We start from the raw sequence: 23475 nt of genomic DNA, 5'->3' as shown, positions 1-23475 counted from the left end.
GTCGCATTGGGCCTTTAGGGTATTGAAATAAATAAATAAAAAATCTGTCACCAAATACCGTATTCACACGATTGTAAGTCGAGCCCCCACATCACATTTCCGAAAAAAAAAAAAAAGCTTGGAGGTCATTTACACTTGACCTTTAATAATAGAACGCGATAGCACTATCCTGTGGCATTCGCTTGTCACCAGCCGCTATCAGCTGCCACGCGTGGGAGCGCCCGTGGGCACGTTCCAAAATGAAAATGCATTACTCACTGGACTACTCGTCCACACTTGTGCCATCGTCCTCACTAGCGCTGCCGTCGTGATCGCTGCTGTGGTCCCACAGCTTGTCGTTCTAACATCATCCTGCAGTGAAATCCCGCACTTCACAAGCAGCCACATCACGGCATCGCGTGGAACAGCTGAAAATTTTGTCTCGCTGTAGCTGCCACACCTGTATCACTCGTTGCGAACATCGAACTTGCGGCCCGGCGCGCAGTTCGTTTCTTCGGCATAAAGAATGACAGCCATCTTGAATGTAGCCGCAAACGAACGCTGGTCACTTACCGGACTCGGAGCACAAATCACGAATGACGAAGCACTACATTAAAAACGTGTTAAACGCGGCTGGCAGAAGTCAAATGCGTTAGAGCCGAAGAGAGACTACGCGTGAGCGCCGTCGGCTACCGACACTCCCCGGCGCCGCTGCTGTTCCGAGTGGAGGTGACACCACGATTGGAACAGCGGCAATACCATCAACTATCGGCGCTCTGTTGAGCGCTGAGTGCACGGTTGAAAGTAAAAAAAAAAAAAACTTGGACAACACCTATTAAAAGTACAACGCGAATGCGTTATCGGGCCACTGCCACTTATCAGCAGACGCACTCTGCAGCCACATGTGGGGAGTGGGCTGGTGCCGGTTTGCTGCTTATCGACAGCCACCTTCGGCGGCCTGGCGCGGGGTAGGGATGCCGGTTCTGCGCGTTGACATCAGCTGCTGAAGGCCAGCACCAAGAGTGATGCAATGGAGCCGTGCAGTAAAAATGCAGCCATGCTGTAGCATGCCTGATATCTCGTTTGTATCACCTTTATTTATGGTGCAATGCTTTAGTTTTGATTTAAGTCGACCCCCCCCACTTAAGATTTTCAAATTTTGAAAAATAGATCGACTTACAGTCATGTTCTTACAGTCATGCGACATCATACACAACATAGTAACAGCCACAGCTCGAGGACAAAGCATAAAACTCTGCCTTTATTCTGAAATGACTCAGGACCCAGCAATGAGAGAGCAGATTTGTGTGCTGCTCATGCTCATAAGAAAGAAGTAAAAAAAGTAAATGTACCCTTTAATTATTGTATGAAATTAGTACAGCAGAAATTAATGAAAAAATGGCAGTCAGTTTGGAACAATGAAGTGAAAATAAACTACACTTAATAAAGCTGCTTTTAGGTGAATATATGTCGTGTGACCAGGAACGTTTCAAGGAAGTGATTTTATGCATTCTCTGAATAGGTCACACGCACCTTACGCATAGCTTCCTGCTAACAAAACAAGACAAACCTGTTTGTGAAGAATGCGGGGATGATCTTACAGTTAACGTTGCTCTTAGATAGTAATGCCATTGTTACATACCCTCTGTTTATAACTTTTTAAAAGTTACAAAGTGTACCCAAAAAGTGTAAATTTTGAACCACTGGCTCGCTTTATTGCATAATACACATCAGTCACTTTCTCATTCCTGAGAAGACTGAGGTTTTTATTTGATATGTTGGGAGCCTCAGGACCCTTGCCCAGCCAAGGATAGCTGCTGAGGCTACCTGACCTTCTTTAAGGCTTTCACAATTAGTCATTTCCAAATTTCTTCTCCTCTGTTATTACTAGACAGTACAATCTTTTAGGCCATCTACATCATCAATAATATTGCACATTCCTAAACATTCCACAGGAAACTTATTTTATACCTTGAGCTTGGCACACGATGGCTTTAGCTGCCTGTGTGCCATAAAACCCAATACAACAGAAAACAACACACAAAAAGAAAACAATGTAAAACAGGTTTTACCATTTTTTAGAGAATAAAATGCGTCGCGGGAAAAAAGCCGTACAACAGTGGCAGGCAATTGATTTCACTACCGAATCGCTTTTGGAAAGAACGCTTCTTTGTGATGTGGAGATATACACAAATCCTCTGTTCCATTGTAACGGCCACACATAATTATCATTCAATGTTATATGCCCACCCTTTGGGAGGCTTGCGAGGGGAAGGCACTCATGCCACTCCTGCTTTCTTTCGTGCCCCGCGACGACGTCGCCGGAAAGGTTTTCGCTCTTTCCCCTCTTTGAACGGAGAGACCCTCTCCACAGCCCGGGAGGTGGTTTTTCCCGAGGCTAGCTCTTCTTCTGGTGGGAGCGCTGTGCACACGCATGGATTACACATCTGCCAGGGAGGCTGCTGCCATCACCATATTGCCTGGCCACCATGTGTGACTTGACTACTGTGGTCGTGAGCGAGGAGCCACGCGATGTGAGCGGAACATTCCTCCCCAACCTTTCAACCTTTTTGCATGTGTTCCCCCTTTTGTTCTTTTTCAGTCCAATACGTGAGCAGAATGCTTCGTTTTTACAGCGGCTGTTTGTTGCTGATTGTATTGATCAGGAGCAATAAACCCTCTTGCGAGTAGACAACTCGGGTTTTTCCCCTCTGGGCCGAACCTGCCGTGGTGGCTACTTATAGCACCGCGGATTGGGGGTCACAGGTCTGACTGTTAGGGCTGGCACGCTGGTGCTAGAAAGCGACTACTGCTTCTTGCGCTGAGTGCTATTATCAGAATAACCCCCATTGTATGTCACCAGACGAACCGCCGCCTAAAACTATACTACATAGGCCAACACAGATGTTGGACGGAAACAAGTGACGCCGCTGTTACCGGGTGGGGGTAACAGCTGAGCTTATGACCCATCAGAATGTGAACAAAAATCTTAAAAGTACTCGTCTGATTTCGCAGTGTCCCTACGAAGTCATCCTTTCGTTAAGAAAAGCCAAGCAGATCCCAGAATAGAATCTGCAAGTGTAAAACATCGTTTCAGAGTCTGCATGTTTTTAGAATGCCACAATATATCGTGCCAATATATCGTACCAGGCAGGAGCACTGCATATAGAAACAGGCACAAAGAAAACTGTACAGAATTTTTTTATTTCTTCATAGTACCCCTATGAATGTGGCCGTTTGTTAACTACTAGCGAGTATGTTAATCAAGCATCGGGTTTTTATTCTTTGTGTGCAAAGTAAGGAACCTTCTGATGCCTAAACGTCAAAAGGAATTGCTGAATTTGTAATATTCAATATTTCAATCTTCAGAAATGCTTGTTTCGAGCCGATGGTGTCGCAGTGCAGTTGCGGTTTTCGACAGTGGAAGTGAGGTGGAGTCCAGATTAGACGCTGCTTTTCTGATTGGTTAGGTGTCCACTTTATACCTAGTTTCTTTATACTAGCGAAATGGGTCCAAAATATTCTCGTAGTGCTGTAAGCTTTTCACATGCCACAAAAACTGAAAAGAAGCAGTGAAAGCAAATGAGAACTAATAACGCTAGGGGCGACACTTTCTATTTTACTTAACTTCCTTGGAGGCGAGCACTGTTCAAAGTAAACTGAGAGGGGAGCAAAAAAAAAAAAGGTAAGCGGTTGACACACCCTGCCCAAAAATAGGAGAAAGTACAGGCAGATGGTGAGTTTGGGGGGGTGTTAGCCTTCCAATCCTACCAACAAAGAAATATCGGTGAGCTTCCTTTGTTGAGTTATTCACTCCTACTCTATGGGCCATGAACGGAGGGATGACGTCGACGAAATGCACGGCTGTGGGCTGCCCCAGCAAAGCATCAATTGCATGCTAGCTTATGTTGCGTTGTGCCAGGCACAGTTCTCATTTTGCAGCACCCAATCTCAGCACTAGGCGAGTGAAACGCATTTTCAACTGATCGTATTATTTTGAATTTTCTGATTACAAGAACTTTTCTTTGCATACTCCAATTTCAATAATTCTTTTTGCACGTGTCTCTGGAATGCACAAAAAATCTGTTTGATCAGATTAATCGGCACTGAGGAAAATGTTGCAGTGCCCCTTCGAGAAGAGCACGAATAAGTGTACATTGAAGTTTTGTAGCTGATATATTTTTAAAACGTCGCAATAGCGTGCGTTGTGATGCTAGACATGCCGCCAACCGACGCTCTATCAACTGGGTGTTTCACTGGATCACACATTCTTCTCGTGGAGTCCGACATGCTGCCGCGTGCGCTACATTTGCTCTCCGATACTAGACAGCATGGACAGCTGTATATATCCGCGAATCTTTATACTGTTTGTTCACTCATTCTTCGAAGCTGCTGGCATGCGGCTTTATGACGTTGTTTATGGTGGAAGACGCAACCAGATTCATCTCGATATATCGCATCTAGGCAGAGCTGAATCTATATTGTTCCAGAGTGTTGTGGTAACAGAAGAGCAAGGTGGTGTGGTAACTTTGCACGCCGTATCTCCAAAGTTTGCTATCAGCTTTAAATTGATAGACGAGGGGATTCTGTTCGACAGCCGCCAAGTGATTCAGTCCATTGTGGGCACAGGTCAGCCCAATAAACAGTTTTCTTTTAGAAGAAATTCTCGTCGTGTTCCTCACTGCCTGCACTGCCGTCACCACTGCGGGACAATATGAAAAGATGTTTTTAAACAGCATCTAAGTGAACTAAAGCAAACTGTTTACCATAGCAGACGATGGCACAGACGATACCTCCAGCCACCTTCAGCATCAGCGAGTGCTCGCTATGTTTGCAGTGGCCGAATGAATAAATGGTCTGCTCCCTAGTTCTGAAACTTGCATCATTACATTACCTCTCAAAAGTTTCATGTGATGCACAGGGGTGTATCACCCATTTAATGCCCGGTGCAGCGTGGAAAGTGTGTCGCACATTTTCTGTGGACCCAGTGAAGAAAAGTTTTGGTCCTCACATGTTCAGGAAGTGTATTGCAGAAAAACTTTCTGAATGAGCTTCTTGTGCTTAATGTAACATCATTTGAACATGTGAAAGCTGAAGGTACTTTTATGAAGTGGTGCTTCAGAGGTTGAAGTTTTTTGTGTCTCTTACAATTCTTTTTGCAGAGATCTGAAACCACAGAATCTTCTCATCAGTGAGCAGGGGGAGCTGAAACTTGCTGATTTTGGTATGTGTCAGTGGTTCTGCACAAGTACTTTTCAGTGCATTTTTTAGGCGCCAGATATTTTAGTGCTGCTCAAGTTGTTGAAGGGTTGAATATTTGTTGAATATCTGAGTATCATGCTGGACTCTCACTTGCTAGGTGTTGTGAGCAGCATGGCCGCTGTTCAAAACTATGCTGCTTGGTAGGTAGCACAAGAGTATTCATTTCCTAGCAGCATATCAGAGATTAAGTGCCATCTTATCCAGTCTGGTAGCCGCTGCGGTGGCTCAGTGGTTATGGCTCTCGGCTGCTGACCTGAAAGACGCAGGTACGATCCTGGCGATCAAATTTTGATGGAGGCGAAATCCTAGAGGCCTGGGCACTGTGCGATGTCAGTGCACGTTAAAGAACCCCAGATGGTCGAAACTTCCGGAGCCCTTCACTGTGGCGTCCCTCATAGCCTGTGTCGCTTTGGTACTTTAAACACCCATAAACCAAACCTTATCCAGTCTGGTCTTTCCTCCATGCATGACATGCATTAACAAAGAATGAACTCTGACAAACATTTCCCAATTGGAAGAAATATCGGCGCATGCTTGAGGTTACCTCAAAGGCAGAAATGCATTCTTGGCCTCTGCCCAGCAATTTTGGGATTTGCAAAAGAGCAGCCGTATGTCAGCCAGAGCTGTCACTTTGTTTGGTGTGGCAGATCATAAATCAAGGAACTTGACGGGTGCCCTTTCGTTTTTATGAGCTTGTGGCACTATGTTCCGTATTTTCAGCATTGGCCGAGTTTGCCTGGTGCATCTCGCATTCTGTGGGCTAGCTGCAATTACTTCACTGAATGGATGCTCTTTTCCATGATAATGTTAACCTGTTTCCTGCAATTAATTGCTTCAGTGGAGTCATAATGGAATACCTGTGCCTGAAGCCACATTGAGCAGCGGCTAGTGTATTGTGCCGTTATTTGAGTATGCTTTTTGTGTGATATTCTGCATATTGTGAAGGTCAATAAAATGGGGATAGTTTTTAGAACACTTCCCACCTTCTCTTTTGGTCTAATTCTGGCGCCTCTCCGGGTGTGTGTCATATTTTGCATTTGGCGAGATCACCATAATGAGGGAGCATGTAAGTGTTGTCACCTTAATAATGCTAATGCCGCTGTATGGGCTGCAGTCGAGAGGGAACTGCATTAGCTTTGGTTTGTTGTTTACTAACAGTAATAAAGCGCCATCCTTTGCAACACTTTGTTACACTGGAGTGAGGAGAATTGCCATTGCTAGCTCATGGGAACTGTGCACACTCATTCAGGTAGTGCACCATTGAACAGGCTTTGTGTTATGCCAAAGAAGGACAATTTTATCAGTAAGTGATTAAAGGGAACACTTTCAGAAGTTTTAAAAGTGTTTGTTTGGTGGAGGCTATCCACATATAGACTAGTTTCATATGGATAAATGCCAAGGCATATTCAAGGTGCTTTGTTGAGCTTCTTGTCAGAGATGTTGATTTGTATTAGCAGGATAAATGTGGTCACCTGGCTTGAAGATGGGTACCACTAGCACCTTTTTCATTCGTCAAGCATGCTTCACGTGTCAAGGGCTTGTATGCAATACACTACACTATTTGAAAGTGGTGCGGTATTTTCAGTAGCTTCTTCTTGATTTCATTATTAGGTTTGATTTAACTAATATTGATTGATTTTCTGTAGATATAAATTAGATGATGCCGTTTTGTATATTTTGGCATGAAATGATGGATGGCAAATGGGTTGGGTGTGTTTGCAGGCCTTGCAAGAGCAAAGTCTGTGCCTAGTCGTACTTACTCACATGAAGTGGTCACACTCTGGTACCGGCCACCTGATGTGCTCCTCGGATCAACTGATTACTCAACGTCACTGGACATGTGGTGCGTTTTTGCCATTATTTGAGCAGAATTTTCAAAACTTGTTGTTGAATCCCTTGTGTGATATGCACCTGAGCAATGCTTCACTTGTCTTTTCAGTGTTTTTGGTTTTTCAATTTCCGGTCTCTTTTTTTGTTGTTGACATAGTGTATGAAGGGAAGGCTGGAAGGCATATTCTTTTCCTTGTGGTCTTTTCTTGCGTTGTGGCTTACTGTCATATTGGAGCATCCATAGTTGTACAAATCAGCACTGAACGGTAGGAGACGTTCGTATTGCTAAGAATTGTGGAAGTTTATTGGCCCTAGAGTCCTTTTTCTTTTAAATTTCATTAAGTATGGACATTTTTCTGTCCATTGGAATAGTGTTTACCAGAAAAGTGCCAGGCAAGTATGTCTGTAAGAAGTATTCTGAGCACTGGATTTGGAAGAATTAGATACAATAGCTAATTGGGAAGACCCGAGCATCCTCCATTTTGCTGCTTACATAATACTGGCATCTACAATTACATCGAATGATTTAACCAAACAATAATTCTTGACTTTAGAGTTACTTCGGTAGAACCCTAAAGTTACATTCCCGGGTACTGCATTTTCCTGGTTGCCACATTATGGGCCTGCAGCTCGCATCAGAGTGTTGCCGCAATTCAGCCCGTGGCTCCCCGCAGGGGGGCGTCTGCAGCTTGCAGGCGTTGGTGAGTGGCGACACCACGGGTTCCCAAGCATCCGCAGGGACATCCCCGCATGGGGATGACGGTGAACAGTGCATCACCATGGACCTGAGCACCCGCGCCTAGCCGTGCGTGGCTTTGCTGTGCCCGGGGAAAGGGGGATCCTGGTGGTTGAGCCGATGCCGAGCGTTTGGACCCTTAAGGCCCCTCGGCGGAGGCAACACACCACTTTGGCCCCAGCTTCCTGTAGACGGCACCTCCGGCCTGACCCACCCAGGGGGAATCGGCAGTCGCCTTTTCCTATCCTCCCCTCCATCTTTCACTTTCCTATGTCTTTCTCACAACTCTCCAATCTCCTACTCACTTCTTGGCTTTTCCTTTTTTCCTGGCGGCGAGGGTTAACCTTGTGTGACCAACTACCCTGAATTGAGTCACATTTGGTTATAGTTGAGGTGTACAGCTGGCGTGGGCAGGACTTGCTTTCAAGTTCCTGTCCCGTGCCCTAGTTGGGCTCCATGGTGGGTGGCTGGCACCATGACCGAAAAACTTAATTTTTTTAAGGCTCCCCTTTTCCAAACCTGATCGCTCTCTAATAAGGGGGCGGAACGAAGCAGCTGAATTTTTCTCAAAAAAGAGACAAACATTTTCAAAGTTCCACGTAATCCACAGTGAAAGTGACGGAAAACAAGCAAGAATAATATCTCCATTCCTTGTGTCAAATGCTTAACCGATACCTTGGGCCCTGGCTACGAGGTCTCAAAAATAGCCAGCGGTGACTTACTTCTTGAACTGTGCGACAGTATCCAGTGTTCCAAATTCTCAAACATTGCGTCTATAGGGGACATCTCTGTATCTGTAACCTCCCACCGATCTCTAAACACAGTCCGAGGTTTAATCTCTGAATCTGACTTTATCCATCTCACAGAATCCGAAATGCTTCAAGGGCTCACCGACCAGAATGTAATCGACGTTCACCGAATCAGAATCCGCAGGGATAACAAAGAAATTGATACCAAACACATGCTCCTCACATTTAACTCCAGTACTTTGCCTGAAACTATCGAAGTTGGATACTTGAAAGTCAAAGTCAGACATTATATACCCAATCCCCGCCGATGTTTCAATTGTCAAACGTTTGGCCATGGCTCACAAAGTTGCCGCGGCTGCAAAACCTGCGCGAATGCGCTTCGAAAGACCACCATTCTGAGGAATGTGACGCAGCACTGCGCTGCGCAAACTGCGAAGGAGACCATGCTGCGTACTCCAGGGTGTGTCCGTCCTGGAAAAAAGAAAAATAATTACCATAAAGACAAAGGAAAACATTTCATTCAAAGAAGCAAGGAGGCGTTTTGCGCTTACAAACACATCCTCTTTCACAGCAAAACCCAACTTCGCAGATGTGGTGCGCGGGTGGGCCGTAGCACCACACAGCACTCCGGCACTTGCCGAGGCCGCTTCCACCGAGACGATGGCAGTGCCCTCCACGCCTCAGGCAGGGACAGCGAAGGCTGCTCTGCCATCCTCAAAGCAGGGAGCGCCGGTCCTTGAGTCGACATCCCGCAGGACCTCCCCACATCGGGAGAGGCCTGAAACTAACACAGCCGCGGCCCCTCCGCGGTTCTCCAGCACCTCGTTGAGGTGATGGATACAACACCCACTCCGCCTCCATTACAGCGGTGGAACAGCTCTCTTGAGCGAAAAAAAAAAAAACAGGCCCCTCATAACGGGCCCACCACATAAGTAAATCCCCCTTCATTTCCTCTTAAAAACATAAACATGGCTTTATTAATTCAGTGCAATTGCAGAGGACTTATGCGGAATTACAGTGACATAACACATATTTTAGGGTCAATGTTACCCATAGTTTTATGTCTTCAGGAGACAAGTCTTGGTCCACAACATGTTCATATCCTAAAACATTATAAAACTTTTAGACGCGATAGAGAGCAGGCAAATCGACTCTCGGGAGGTGTCGCGATTGTTGGTCAAAGCGGCGTCCGTGCTCAAGAAATCAAGCTCAAAACAAAACTTGAGGCGGTAGCAGTCAGCATTGTCAGCTACAAAACACTAACAATCTATTCCGTATACATTCCTCCACACTTTACATTAAGAGTCCATGGCCTACAAGAACTGATAGATGAACTTCCAGAGCCATATCTGGTAGTTGGGGATTTTAACGCTCACTCCCCTCTTTGGGGAAGCGAGCGCTGCGACTCTATTAGGCAAACAATCGAAGATTTTATTCTCACAAACAATATATTTCTTTTAAACACGGAAAAGGCCACATACCGCTCTCCAACCTCGGGCAGTATGAGCTGTTTAGATTTATCTTTTAGTTCTCCATCTGTTTTTAACGATTTTAAATGGGAAGTGATCGACAACCCATATGGTAGCGATCACCTTCCTGTATTAATCAGTTTGACATCTGCGCCAGAGATCATCCCAACTAAATCGCGACGTTGGAAGCTGCATTTAGCAGACGAAAATTTTTTGAGCACAAGCCAATTTAGAAGATATAGTTTTAGAAAACCTCAGCATCAATGAGATAAACAAAATGTTTACGAATTGTATAATTAATGCCGCACACTTAGCTATTCCTCAGTCTTCAGGAGTGGTGCGGCAAAAACACGATGTTTGGTGGACAAAGGAATGCAAGGAAGCAAAAAAACAACAAAATAGAGCCTGGGGCAAATTTCGCAGGCACCCTACACATGAGAACCTCATACGTTCTAAAAAGGCAAGAGCAAAAGCTCGGTACGTACGTCGCAGTGCCGAGAAAGCTTCATGGCAGAGTTAAATTTCATCTATAAGCTGTCAAATAACATCAAAGAAAATGTGGGAACAGGTTCGGAAATCAAATGGCAACTTCTCACCGTTCACGATTCCTCTTTTGACAACACCTGGCATACAAACAAGCATAGGGGAACAGGCAGACATTTTGGCGGAACACTTCACTGCAGTTTCTAGTTCATCTCACTATACGCAGTCCTTCCTGAAGTACAAAAGTATTGCCGAAAAACAGACTTCCAACAAGTGGGGGTGTAAACCAAATATACAACAATTTAATCACTCTCCAAGAAATCAATGCTGTACTGTCTGCCGGCAAAAAAACTGCTCCAGGACCCGACCAGATACACTATCAAATGCTTGCCCATCTTTCCCAGCCTGCCATATAGGCACTCTTGAATTTCTTTAACAAAATATTCACAGAAGGAAAAATGCCTAAAGAGTGGAAGAAAGCCATCATAGTGCCATTCCTGAAACCTGGAAAACCACCAACTTCCCCATGTAACTATAGGCCGATAGCCTCACAAGCTGTCTCGCGAAATCTTTCGAAAGTGTCCTTAATATAAGTAACATTTGTCCTTGAATCCCACGAACTTCTTTATGTCCATCAATGCGGTTACAAAAGGATGCTCAACAACAGACTATTTAGTTCGCCTCGAATACACAATAAGAGAAGCTTTTATACACAAACAGCACTGTCTTGCCATTTTCTTCGATATGGAGAAAGCGTATGATACAACCTGGAGGTTTGGGATCCTCCGCGACCTTGGCGATCTAGGTATCCACGGTAGGATGTTAAACTGTCTCACTGACTTCCTTTCCGACTGTTCGTTTCAAGTGCGCCTGGGATCAACCCTGTCCAGGAGCTTCGTTCAAGAGAACGGGGTTCCTCAGGGGGTGCATTTTAAGCACGACATTGTTTATTATAAAAGTGAATTCCATAAGTTAACCCTTTCGCTGTCGGGCCTTTCTGGCCGTGACGCACCCCCGGTGTCGGCTTGGTTTCAAGGAACGAGCATAAAAGGGAATGAGCATAGCAATTTAGTTTTGATTATTATTTGTATACAAATAAAATAGTCAATGGGATATGCACATTTCAGTGTTCTGCAGCTGTTGGTAAACATCATCATCATCATCGGCCTGACTATAAATGAGATAAATGAGGATAATATGAAAAAAAAAAAAACACTGCTCAATACTTCTTGAGAGCGTGTTAGATCTTGAAGCATGGGTCCAGGCACAAGCCTTTGTCGCACTCAGCGCACATCACACGGGTGTCTTTCCTTTTCTTTTGCTCTCGAACAGTGTTCGCACACACGTGACACCTCCATTGGGTGCGGCTCCCTTTGGCTTCGCTCGGAGGAACCATCTGTTGAAAGTGTCGTGCCGTGAGCCTCGTCGGGTCATCACCGCTCTGTTTTCCACCTCTCCTCCTAGCAGTGTGGAACTCTTGTATCAGTTGGCACACGACATTCAAGTGAAATTCGCCGAATGTTTTTCGTCCACCATTTTCACGCCACAAGGATGAAGGCATTCAGAAGGCACATGTCCATAATATGAAAAAAAAAACTTTTTGTACCACTTGAGGCTCTTGCTAATGCTTTCAGCGAAACTCATCATCATGTCCATCTTGTCCACTAATCCCATCTTCATATTGTATTCAAGAACACATGCGGGCTTTTGCTTGTTCTCGCCTGTTACCCTATCCACCTTCCCTGTGTCTTCCAGACGTGCATTATGCATCGACGTTAGTACATGTACATCTCTCTTGTCATGCCATTTGAGCGCAATAAGCGTCTTGGTATGATATGACTCCACTTCCCCTTTTTTCATCTTTTTTGAGAAATTTGGAAGCCCCTTCCTGTTCGTCCGAACAGTTCCACATGTGTTGGTTTTTTTTATCTTGAAGGCAGTTGAACAATGCTGGGCTAGTGTACCAATTATCTACAAATAGCGAATTTCCTTTGCTGAGGTAGTCTTCAAGTAGCTCTAGAACGATGGAGCCAGAAAATCCCAAATCCTTGACCATGGTCATGTTTGTCGTCGCTCCAGTGTACACAACAAATTTCAAAATGTAACCGGTTTTGACATCACAAAGAACAAAGAACTCGACACCAAAGCGGTGCCTCTTCGAAGGAATGTATTGCCGAAATGAAAGCCGCCCTTTCCATGGCATCATAGACTCGTCTATGCACAGGTCTTGGTGAGGAATTAGTAGGCTACTCATCTTGCTCTGAATTGCTTCCATAAATGGCCGCACTGTTCTCAGCCGATCTTCGATATCAGTGGAGTCGCTCAGATGGAGAAGCCGCAGGAGGAGCAGGAAGCAGTTCAACGAAAAAATGGTTGCAAAAAATGGTGTGTGCAACATAGGGTTCGTGCTCCAGTAGTCTTGCAAGGCATTCTTTCTTATCAGGCCCATCAGCAGAACGACCGCAAGGAAACAGTACATTTCTGCTAATCTGTCTCCACCCAAGCTCTCAGCCGCGACTTGCGCGCAACTCCTTGCGCGCTTGTCTTCACTCGCGCGAACCGATTTGTTTCACTCACGATGTGTGAAACGATTGGCTCATCAAAAAAAAAAGCTTGAAATAGTCACCTTCTTGCACATCCGGTTGAAGAGTTGCACTCGCGGACGGTCCTGAACGTGACGCATCGAAAGGAAACAACGTTGGTGAGAAATCGCCTTTCTTCCACATAGTTTCCGTTTGCTGCGCACGCTTCCGGGATGATGGTCCCGCCGTTTCAACATCCGAATCTGACGATGCAGAACTCACCTCTTCCTCGGATGAGACGCTGTCCGAGTCCGAATCCGAGCTCGGCTCGTGTTCAGAATCGGAAGAGCCACCGCTCCAATGAGCAGACGAAGGTCCCGCACGCTCAGCCATCCGAAAGTAACCACGCGCAGGGAGGATGCGCTTTCAATCGCCCGCACAACGGAGAGAAATGGGACGTTGTGTGATCAAGAGGCAGATGGAAAAAGGCTAAAGCAAAGTTTGAGGGGCTTTACGTTCACTGCTGCAAGCCGGAAGCGAGTCATGTGTCGGTCTCTTTTCGGCGAGGCAACGGCGCGTGCCCCTGAACTTGATGCGCCATAGCAGACACGCCAAAGGAAGAAAAATAAAAACCTTCAAACCAGCGGAGATGGCAGAACAACCGTTGAACCCATAAACACATGCGCGCCGCGCATGATCTAGCCAACGCGGAGCGACCACGCCACTCAGCAAAGAGAGAGTGGGGAGTGGCAGTCGCACCGTACTCTTCAATACATGCACCAACACAGTGCGGGGTGAAAATATGAACTTGTAGAAAGATTCAATAGATGGCGCGGCCAGTCCAGGAGCGCCAGCGTTGTGCTCAGGCGCAAAATTTTAGACGCACGATAGAGAACGTACCGATACGTCAGCGACAGCGAAAGGGTTAAATAATCCCAAAGTCCTTCCTGTATTCAGTGTACGTTGATAATCTTCAAATAGCCTGCACATCCTTAAACGTAGCAACATGCGAGACAAATACAGTTGACAATGAATAAACTAGTGACATGGGCAGATCAGAAGGGTTTCCAGTTTTCCAGACAGGAAACAGTAGCCATCCTTTTCTCGCTGAAACCGGGCATACAAGTTGACCGATTTATACATCTGAATGGAACACAGATACCCATCAAAGATGAGCATAAAGTTCTAGGGATAATTTTTGACAAAAAACTCAATTTCCTGCCTTATATAAACGCACTGAAAAAGAAAGCCTCCGGATCCCTAAATATACTCAAAGTACTGTCACGTAAACGTTCGGGTGCTGACAGGACATGTCTTTTACAAAATTATCGCCCAGTGGTACGCTCCACCTTAGACTACGGATGCATTATTTATGGGTCAGCGAGACCTTCGTACCTGAAACGACTAGATACAATACATAATTTTGGTTTGCGTCTTTCCTCTGGTGCTTACAGAACGTCACCCATAAATAGTCTATATGTAGAAATCAACGAACCGTCACTTACAGATAGAAGAACCATGCTCACATGCTCATACATTTTAGAATCCGTTCACTGCCCAAACACCTATGTTACCCAACAGTCTCAAAGTGCCCATCTAGAACATTGTTTAACAATAAACCGCTCACTATCAGGCCACTCCTCCTGCGTTTTGAAGAGATGTGCCAAAACCTCGGCGTACTAGATGCATTACCTGACATAGCTCGGAGACTAGATCCACTGCCTCCATGGTACAATTTTACTGCAATCTGTGATCTCTCTTACTCAGTTCCATAAAAAACAAACTCCGCAACAACATATAGTACAAGAATTCCTTGCACTCGAAGAAAAATACAGTCGTTTTGCGCAGTTTTATGCAGATGGTTCAAAAACAGACGCTTATGTAGGGAGCGCAGTGGTCCGAGGGAAGTAGGAGAAAACAGTACGACTTCCTCAGTCCTCATCCATCTTTACTGCAGAATGTTACGCAGTCTGTGTGGCCATAGACAAAAAAGAAAACGAGAACCTTGCCAACAGTATTATCTACACCGACTCCCTCAGTATACTTACAGCTTTGCACTCTAGAAATGAAGTCACTCCTATTCTTGGTGACATCATACTCAAGATCGTAACAGCCACAGCTCGAGGACAAAACATAAAATTCTGCTGGGTTCCCAGTCATGTCGGGATAAGAGGCAATGAGAGGGCTGATTTCTGCCTCTGCTAGAGCTCATGGCAAGGAATTAAAAAAAGTAAATATACCCTTTAAGGATTGCATGAGCTTAGTACAACATAAATTAAGAGAAAAATGGCAGTCGGAATGGAACAGCGAAGTGAATAATAAACTGCACTTGGTAAAGCCAGTTTTAGGTTAATTTAAATCATGTGTGCACCAGGAACGTTTTAAGGAAGTGATTTTATGCCGTCTCCGGATTGGTCACACGCACCTTACGCTTGACTTCCTGCTAACAAAACAAGACAAACCTATTTGCGAATGCGGAGATGGTCTTACAGTTAATCACATTTTATTTTCATGTGTGCAACTAGAAACACTAAGAAAAAAGTATTTTACTCAATTTTATAATGAATGCATTCCTTTTCATCCAGCACTGGTCTTAAATGATAATGCCATTGTTAACATACATTCCGTTGTTAGCTTTTTAAAAGAAGCAGGGGTACTTGAAAAACTGTAAACCTTGAACCACTGGTTTGCTTTAGTACATGATACACCTTTGCCATTTTCTCATTCGTGATAAGAAGGCTGAGGCTTTTTATTTCATGCTTGGGAACCTCGGGATCCTTGCCCAGCCAAGGATAGCTGCTGAGGCTACCTGACCTTCTTTGGGGCTTTTACCATTAGCTATTTCCAGATTTCCTCTTCTCTGTTTTTTACTAGGCAGTTTAATATTTTTAGGCCATCTACACCATCTACGCCAAAATAAAACTGCCGCGTTGCTTCGGGCCATTTTTCTGTTTGTTTTTGTTTTTTGTTTTTTATAGTAAGATACAACTTAAAAACGGCAGTTTGTAACACTGTGCCACGGTCCGCATCGTCCTGTATTACTCCGCTGGCCAATCGCAACACTCTGCTGGCCAATCGCAACATTGAACGAAATCAGGTTTTTAATGAGTCAAAATTCCAGAGCTCATAACTTTTTTTCTTGTGGTAAGCTTCTTGTTTAGGTAACGAGAAACGTTTAAGCAGTGGACTTCTTTTTTGTCGTGGAGAAATTTTGTGTGCGGCGGCTGAATGTGGGAGGAGCTTCACGGCAGACTTAAGTTGTATCCGACTATAGCATGAAATGCTTTAGCTCCCACTCTCGCCAATCTCAGGCAAAGAACCGGAGCAAAATCTTGAAGGGAACTTTTCGTCCGAATGATTGTCAGCTTTTCGTTACCAGCATATGGTGCAGACTTTCGAAGACTCCGGTATCAAGGTGAAATTCTGGTTGCCAGTGCCAGCTCTGTAGCACTGTGTATGCAGCAGCAATTCCATCTCTTGATCATTCGCAAGCCGGCATGAAAGTGACTGAAATGCCAAGGTTGTGGGTGTGTGTGCCCCAGCTGTGGCTAAAGAATGAACAGACTCTGGGCATTCATTAAAAAAATGAGGCAGCAGAAAGAAAGGAGGAGCATTGTACAATGTGCTATCTCACGCACGAGTGACACCACTGATGTTATGTTTCTGTTTAGCTATAGGCCTGTGTCGTTGACTTGACATGCTGTGTCTTGTCCTGCGCTACTGTGAGGCCATTGGCAGAAGTGTTTCATGGTGTGGCGTGGCATGACCTGGATGATTCCATGCTTACAAGTACTCTTGACAATGAGAGAGTCTGCAGTGTTTCTTGGCTCTGTGGATTGAATTTGAATAGAGAAGGGTTGAGCAGGATTAAAGTGGTGGCTGTGGACCCACTCCACATACACTCCCTTGTTGCTGCCACCTTGCCACTGGCAGCCATTGCGCATGCAGCATGATCGTGAGAGCTACAGAGCTTTGCAAATCAAGGCTTTGTAGCTGCCACAATAATGTAAGTACAGCTACATGGGCCATATAGGCGTGGGGTGAGCACAGCTTAGCGATGAGGCTTGTATGTTTAGTCTGCCTTTAAACGCATGTCCCCAATTCATGTGCTGTTGCAGGTCAGTTTGAATAGGTGCACACAGGGCGTGTGGGACGTGTATTTTTTGCTGGAGCGTGCAGAACAGCTACAATAAAAGGCAGGGTGTGTGCTCTATTAATCAAGTAGGGAGGGAGGCTTGCCATTTTGCTGGTTGTCCGAGGAACACGCATGTGGTGGGCAGGACATGTGTCCAGCTTTTATATTGTGAAGGTTGTGCAGTAGTTTTGGCCTACTTGTGCCAGGCAACAAGGGTTTTCACAGGTGGTGGTGATTCGTGACTCGCTTCCTGAAGCCCCTCACTCCATGTGACATTTGCTGGGAGAGGCACTGTGCCCTCCCCCAAGCTGTCTGGTCGATCACATAGTGCTCTTGCCAGCCATGAGCAAGGAAGGGGTCAAGGCCATGCCTTGTGGCTTTAGCAGCTCAGGGAGCACACCCTCTTGCCGGCATTCTAAACATACGTTCACTGGTGCAGCTGGGTGCAGCAGCGGTATGCTGCCAAGTTCCCGTCAACATAAACACGCAATGCCGTTACTAGCATGCAGTATCTTGGCGTGCTGCCAAGGTCTTTGCTGCAGATGGCACAAAACTGAGGAGCAGGCTAAGAAGAGCTAACAGTACAAAATGAGTTTTAACAAATCAGATACTATGTCTGTCTACTTTGCACATGCCCTCCGAAAGTGTACCAGAAAGGGGGGGACAGGCCAGTGTGTGTGTCCATGGAACCCACTTTAGGTACCCCTGATCCAGATATCACAGAACGCCACTGAATATGCACAGTTGATTACCATATTTTCTCTCATAATTTGCACACCCTTAATTTGCTGCCTTTATTTATAAAAGAAAACAAAAAACTTTTAACTCGCATATTTTGCGGTCCGTGCTGTGCAAGCTTGGGGGTATGCTTACAACATGCTTCACAAGATCGGCGCAGCCACGTCGTCACGTGTGGCTACGAAAGATGAGTGTTATTAAAAAAAAAAAATCACCAATGCGTTTGTAAGCTGGTTCTGGTAAAGAAATGTCGTTTATCCAGCTCACTCACACCAGTGGTCGCTTTCCCATACGAACGGCTGCGAGAGCAAACTTACGGTAGCCTCCAGAGTGTGCGTCGTGCCAGAATCCGAAACTATTGAACTGTTGGCTGTTCTGTTTGCTGCTTAGAAGGTGCAGTTTTATTGCCATTGTATCTCCATTTTTGCTGGCGCTGCGACTGTATGTTTATTGTTCTGAGCTGTGCACACATTGTGTCATGTGGGAAACTGCCTAACGTGGTTGGGGGACGGTGCGGAGAGGGGGATGGGGCTTAACAGCGATTCATATTTGAAGTCGCCTTTCTTTTGTCGAGCGAGAGTCGACTTAAACGCTCTAATATATTGTATACATCGCGAGTTATGACCTTCATAGAGTTCTTCAGGGTGTGTTCACAGAATTTCCTCTTAATTTGTGCGCCCCATTTGTGGACCCTTAATTTCAGGAAATAAAGTGCACAAATAACGGGAGTAAATATGGTATTTTGCCCTAAAAACCAATTTATTTAAGAAAACACCAGTCTTGTACCATGCTTCATGTTTTATTTCCGGCGGTCCTTGAAATCATGAAGTACTGCTTGATTATAAGAATGAATGTTTTACAGCATCAGACAGTACCTCTGCATAAAATTCTACTACAGACGCTAGAAGCTTCTCATCAAGTGTGTATGGAGCCACTGTTTGAACGTCTTCTGGCAAAGCAAGAATCCAGACACTATTAAAAAAGGGTCATATGCTACAGTGCATTTCCCAAAGCACTGCAGATTGGCTCAGTAGTTGTGCAACATGAAACATCACAAGAAATTAGTGAGCCCACAGCGGCCCCAGACAGGTCACTGACAGCTTGATTGGGGTATGCATGTGCGGTTTGCCGGTGTGAAAATGCAAATTCTAGGGAAATGTAGTCAGAGGCAACAGAGACTAGCCTGGGCAGAAAAATAAATAAAAATAAAGTGCCCTGTTCATGCTGCCAGAAGGCACAACGGTCTAGTCAAAGGCAGCATGTAGAATGGTGAGGTTGAACTGGCAAGACAAGTCGAGCAGCTGAATGGTAGAAGGAGAGGCTTTCCGTCTTGTAGCGGACTTGCCCTGTTTGATGGTGGTATTGTTAAAGGGGGACACGGCTCTTTAAGAAGAAAAAATCTCGAAAAAATCGATTTTTTGAAACTTAATTTTTCGAAATCTGCAGCTAATAATCCCTAAATTCACCAGGTTGCCAGTCCCGTGGTTCAGTATTTTGAGTGCACGATCAATTTATAACATCCCTGTGAGCTGAGTTCTACGGAAAAACAACGCTTTTTGTCGCGGCGCGTAGCTCTTTTTCCATGCACGCAATCGCAGCCATCTTGGTCTCATTGAAAAAAGCGGCTTTTTTGCTTCAATTTCCCGCCACAAACGGCTCCGGCCGTTCGCTGGTGACGTCGAAATCCACGCACAAAGAAAAGTCCCAACGTGCGGCCCTATTCGTCGAGCTAGCGCACGTGACCAAAAAGCGCGCTACGATTGGCTGCGCGAGGCTCCCGTCGGCTGCTCTACTCTGCAGGCAACACGACGCGTCTCTTCGTTCTTTGTGGCAAGTGTGCAACGATGTCCGATCCAACGGGAAAGTTCGCCATGAGGCACAAGTTCGGCAGAAGAAAGAAGCGATCTCATTATAACTTCCGGAAGCGTGCCATTCCTTTGGAGGGCATTGAGAACAGTCCATCACCACCGGCAAGCGATGCCGAAGCCGCGGACAGTGCTGAAGTAGGCCTAGCCAGCTCGTCGACTAGTTCAAGTGTTGCGGACAGCGGCCGCACTCGGCGTGACACTGCAATGTTGCAGCGTGCGGATTTGGTGCAGAGAGAGTTTGAAACACAAGAAAAACTTCAAGTTCTTGCTTCAACGCCCGCAACAATGCGAAAGCTATATCTTCTCACTCGCGCTGACGACGATGCGGTCGCGCCAGTTGACATCAAGCCGGGCTTCGTTATCGTCAACTTGAACTCCGTGAACGCGATGATGCCGTGCGTTAAGTGCAAAGTGTGCGGCGGTAGTATCACTGTAGGCAGAGGCGAACGAGAATATGGCCTCGCCATAAAGATTGTTATCAGGTGTGCTTGCTGCGGTGATGTTGTGTCGGCGTGGAGTTCGCCCTGCGTGAACGGCAACCAGAAGGCCAACCCTTTCGTTGTGAACATTCTTGCTGCGCGCATGCAAGCCACTGGGAATCAGCAAACGGCGCTAAACGACGTTTTTGCCGCGATGAACATTTCACACCGTGGCCTTCACACCAAAACATGGCAGAGGTATGTGAAGACGAAGTTGGCGCCCGCGGCGGCTCTTGCTGCCGAGGAGCAGATGACGCAGTGCGCGCAATCGGTTCGGGAGCTATACGACGACTTGAAGCTTGGGAATCCCGGAAACATTGCCGTGTCATACGATGGTTCCTGGATGATGCGCGCCCACTCGTCGCACATTGGCGTCGGCACGGTCATCGAGCTCTTCACGGGGCTAGTTCTCGATTTTGTTGGGCTCAGCAACTTCTGTGCGGGTTGTGAGCATGGGCCAAAGGAAGATGGTCTGACGTACAAGGCTTGGAATGAGAGCCACGCCTGCCAGAAAAACCACTAAGAAGGCCGGTGAAATGGAAGTTGAAGCCGCCCTCATCCTTTTCCAGAGGTCACTACAACGACATAACCTGAGGTACACCACCCTACTCTCAGATGGTGACAGCCGTGCTTTCCTTGCGCTGCAGGAAGCCAAAGTGTATGGGTACATTTCGGTGGAAAAAAGACTGTGCCAACCACGTACAGAAACGGATGGGCACAAGCTTGTGAAACCTCATCACAAAACATAAGGGACCCGGATTAGAGAGCGTTGGCGGTAAAGGCAAACTGACCACTGACCTAGTTGCAAAGCTGACGCGGTACTATGGCTGGGCCCTAAAGACTCACAAGGGTGATGTGCAGGGACATTTGCAAAGAAGCGCAAAACCACTTTGCACATGTAGCATGCTTTCAAAAAGCGTCATTTGGGTGGCTGTAGTCAGACTGACTACATTCCTGGTGGCTTTTAGCTACATAGGATGCAATATATGGCACTATTTTTTCTGCATTTTTGATTAAAAGTGGGTTTATTTCTTTTTTCTGGTTTTCTCAAAACACATTTTTGACTTCTTGCTCATTTGCAGAAGCGATGTCTCGGCCTTCAAGGCAGGTAGAATCATAATTTTTGTTGTGGAATGTAGCTAAGAGTGCAGAGCACACAATGTTAGGAGAAGATTTTGGAATTTGGGTTTTAAAAATTAGCAGTTCTGCTCTATATCAGACAATAGGGTACCCACGTTTTGAACAGTGAACTTTGGATTGCTCTAGCATCGCTAATATTTGTGACATCAAAAAAGTACTCCTAACATTGTATTCCCTATGCTTCTTAGTACCTAGCCATATGTTGTTATCAATTTCTGTAGTGCGGTTATATTTTCATTGTTTCTGCTAATTATGAACCATTAATTTCATATATCTTTGTAGGTAATTGACGTATTGAAAAACAAATTAGATATTTGAAATCAGTGCAAGAAACTGAATAAGACTGTCAAATTTAATCAAATTTGGTCAGAAAATAAAAAATAGCTTTAAAAGCCATGTCCCCCCTTAAGTGAATAATTACTATTTTAGGCAGTGTGTAGGCTATCATTTATGATGAGAATGTTCATAGTGTCCTTCTCATTCCAGTACCACATCATTCATGATGAGAATGTTCATAGTGTCCTTCTCATTCCAGTACCACATTGTTTTGCACCTTTTGCACATGTATAATGAATAAAGTAGTTGGTGCCTCCTCTGTGTGCTGGCTGAGCCATGCCCGAGTCTTTGAGCATGTCTATGTGTATCATGAGTGGAAGGCAAAAGTGAGCTTTACCTCCTGTGGTGAGCCAGTGTTGTTGCTGTGGGCCTTGCGCGCACAAGTGCCCTGTGTGTGGTGTGCATACATGAGCCTGTGGAAACAGAATGCCTCCGTTTGCTTGTCTGTGCAGGGGAGTGGGTTGCATTTTCATTGAGATGATTACTGGCGCAGCTGCATTCCCTGGTGTCAAGGACACGACTGATCAGCTGGATAAAATCTGGAGGGTAAGATGTCTTCATCTTGCAGCTGTGGCAGTGTTTTTGCTGTGTGTGGCTATGGCAGGTCTTGATGGCCTGTCAGCACCCTAGCCCCCATGGCATGGGGACAGGCTCCTTCCATTTCCTGCTGTGTTGCATTCACTATGGCCTCCTTTGAGGGTCAGGTGTTGCCACCACTGGCCAGTTTCACAGGCAGGCTAGGGTGAATACACATCTTTTAGTTCTTTAGGGCACAAGGAAATGTTTAAATGCAATTTTCCTGGCAATAAATGAGTTTTGCTGCCAGGCGTAGTCAGAAAGAAGCATAAAAAAATTAAGTGGAGTGGTCCCTTCTTGAGGCATGCAGAGCCAGCTTTTTGCTATGTGAATGGCTTTGTTTAATGGCCTACTTGATCAAAATTTTGCAAACAGTAAAAAGGTTGTTTATTCATAGTACACCTCCGGATTGTGTTACCCACAAAACATAACGTTCCAGTTTAAAGCAGTTAAGGTGCCAACAGCATGCAAAAATCAGCATCTTCAATACTAAAACTAGAAAAACGGTTGCTACTACTGCGGAAGGGGGTCCGGACAGGTTCGGAGCGTCTGCTCGATGCAGCTCGTGCAAAGCGCTGGTACCGGTAGTGCGTGCAGCACTTTGCTCAGACAATACATGTATGAAAAACCATATATCATACCACATAACACACATCTTAAATGGGATGAAACACCCCAGAAAAAGTTTTAAACATGTTTTATTTGCTGTGGTGGACTCGAAAACTTCTCGCGCAACCTCAGTGAAGATGATAGTGCCGCGATGCTAGTGAGCATTGTTCGCCTGGCAGTATTCGATTACAGCTTGTGCAAAGTTAGGACATCACGAAAGAAGGGGGTATATTCAAATGGAGGCCAGGTAGGAAAACTTCTTGTGTTATCAAGTCGGCATTTTCAAATGGGCACGTGTGCCAACAGCACATGTGCGCTCTGCATATGGTATAGTTATTGTCTTGATAAAAAAAAAATGGCCGGCCTTCTCCTTTCCCTTCTCATTTTCCTCCCCCGTGGAAAGGTGAATATTCCTGTCTGTGCGTAGGAATTTAGAGCAGGTGCAGTGAATGCGAAGTCATTCAATAAAAACAGCTGGATGTTAAACAAATGGTGCTGTAGAGAATTGAGTGCAGTGTAAAGCAAAGGAATATACTAGAAGCAAAATTTGTAGGGGTGTGCGAA

At 45.5% G+C, this 23475-nt stretch overlaps 1 protein-coding gene across 8 annotated transcripts in view; it reads left to right on the top strand.

Annotated features, from left to right (window-relative positions):
- The window catches only part of LOC144109669 (cyclin-dependent kinase 14-like), a 223840-nt gene that overhangs the window by 174186 nt on the left and 26179 nt on the right, over positions 1 to 23475 (top strand). For all 8 annotated transcript variants that reach the window (XM_077642475.1, XM_077642503.1, XM_077642508.1 and 5 more), the window contains 3 exons: positions 5142 to 5203; positions 6964 to 7084; positions 22179 to 22272. In XM_077642475.1, the coding sequence (XP_077498601.1) occupies positions 5142 to 5203; positions 6964 to 7084; positions 22179 to 22272 (277 nt within the window). The remainder of the gene's footprint in view (positions 1 to 5141; positions 5204 to 6963; positions 7085 to 22178; positions 22273 to 23475) is intronic.

The sequence above is a fragment of the Amblyomma americanum genome, chromosome 1 (genome assembly GCF_052857255.1).
Source record: "Amblyomma americanum isolate KBUSLIRL-KWMA chromosome 1, ASM5285725v1, whole genome shotgun sequence".
Lineage (NCBI taxonomy): Eukaryota > Metazoa > Arthropoda > Arachnida > Ixodida > Ixodidae > Amblyomma > Amblyomma americanum.
The sequence above is the reverse complement of the archived record's forward strand: the minus strand, read 5'-3'. Positions and strand labels throughout refer to the sequence as shown.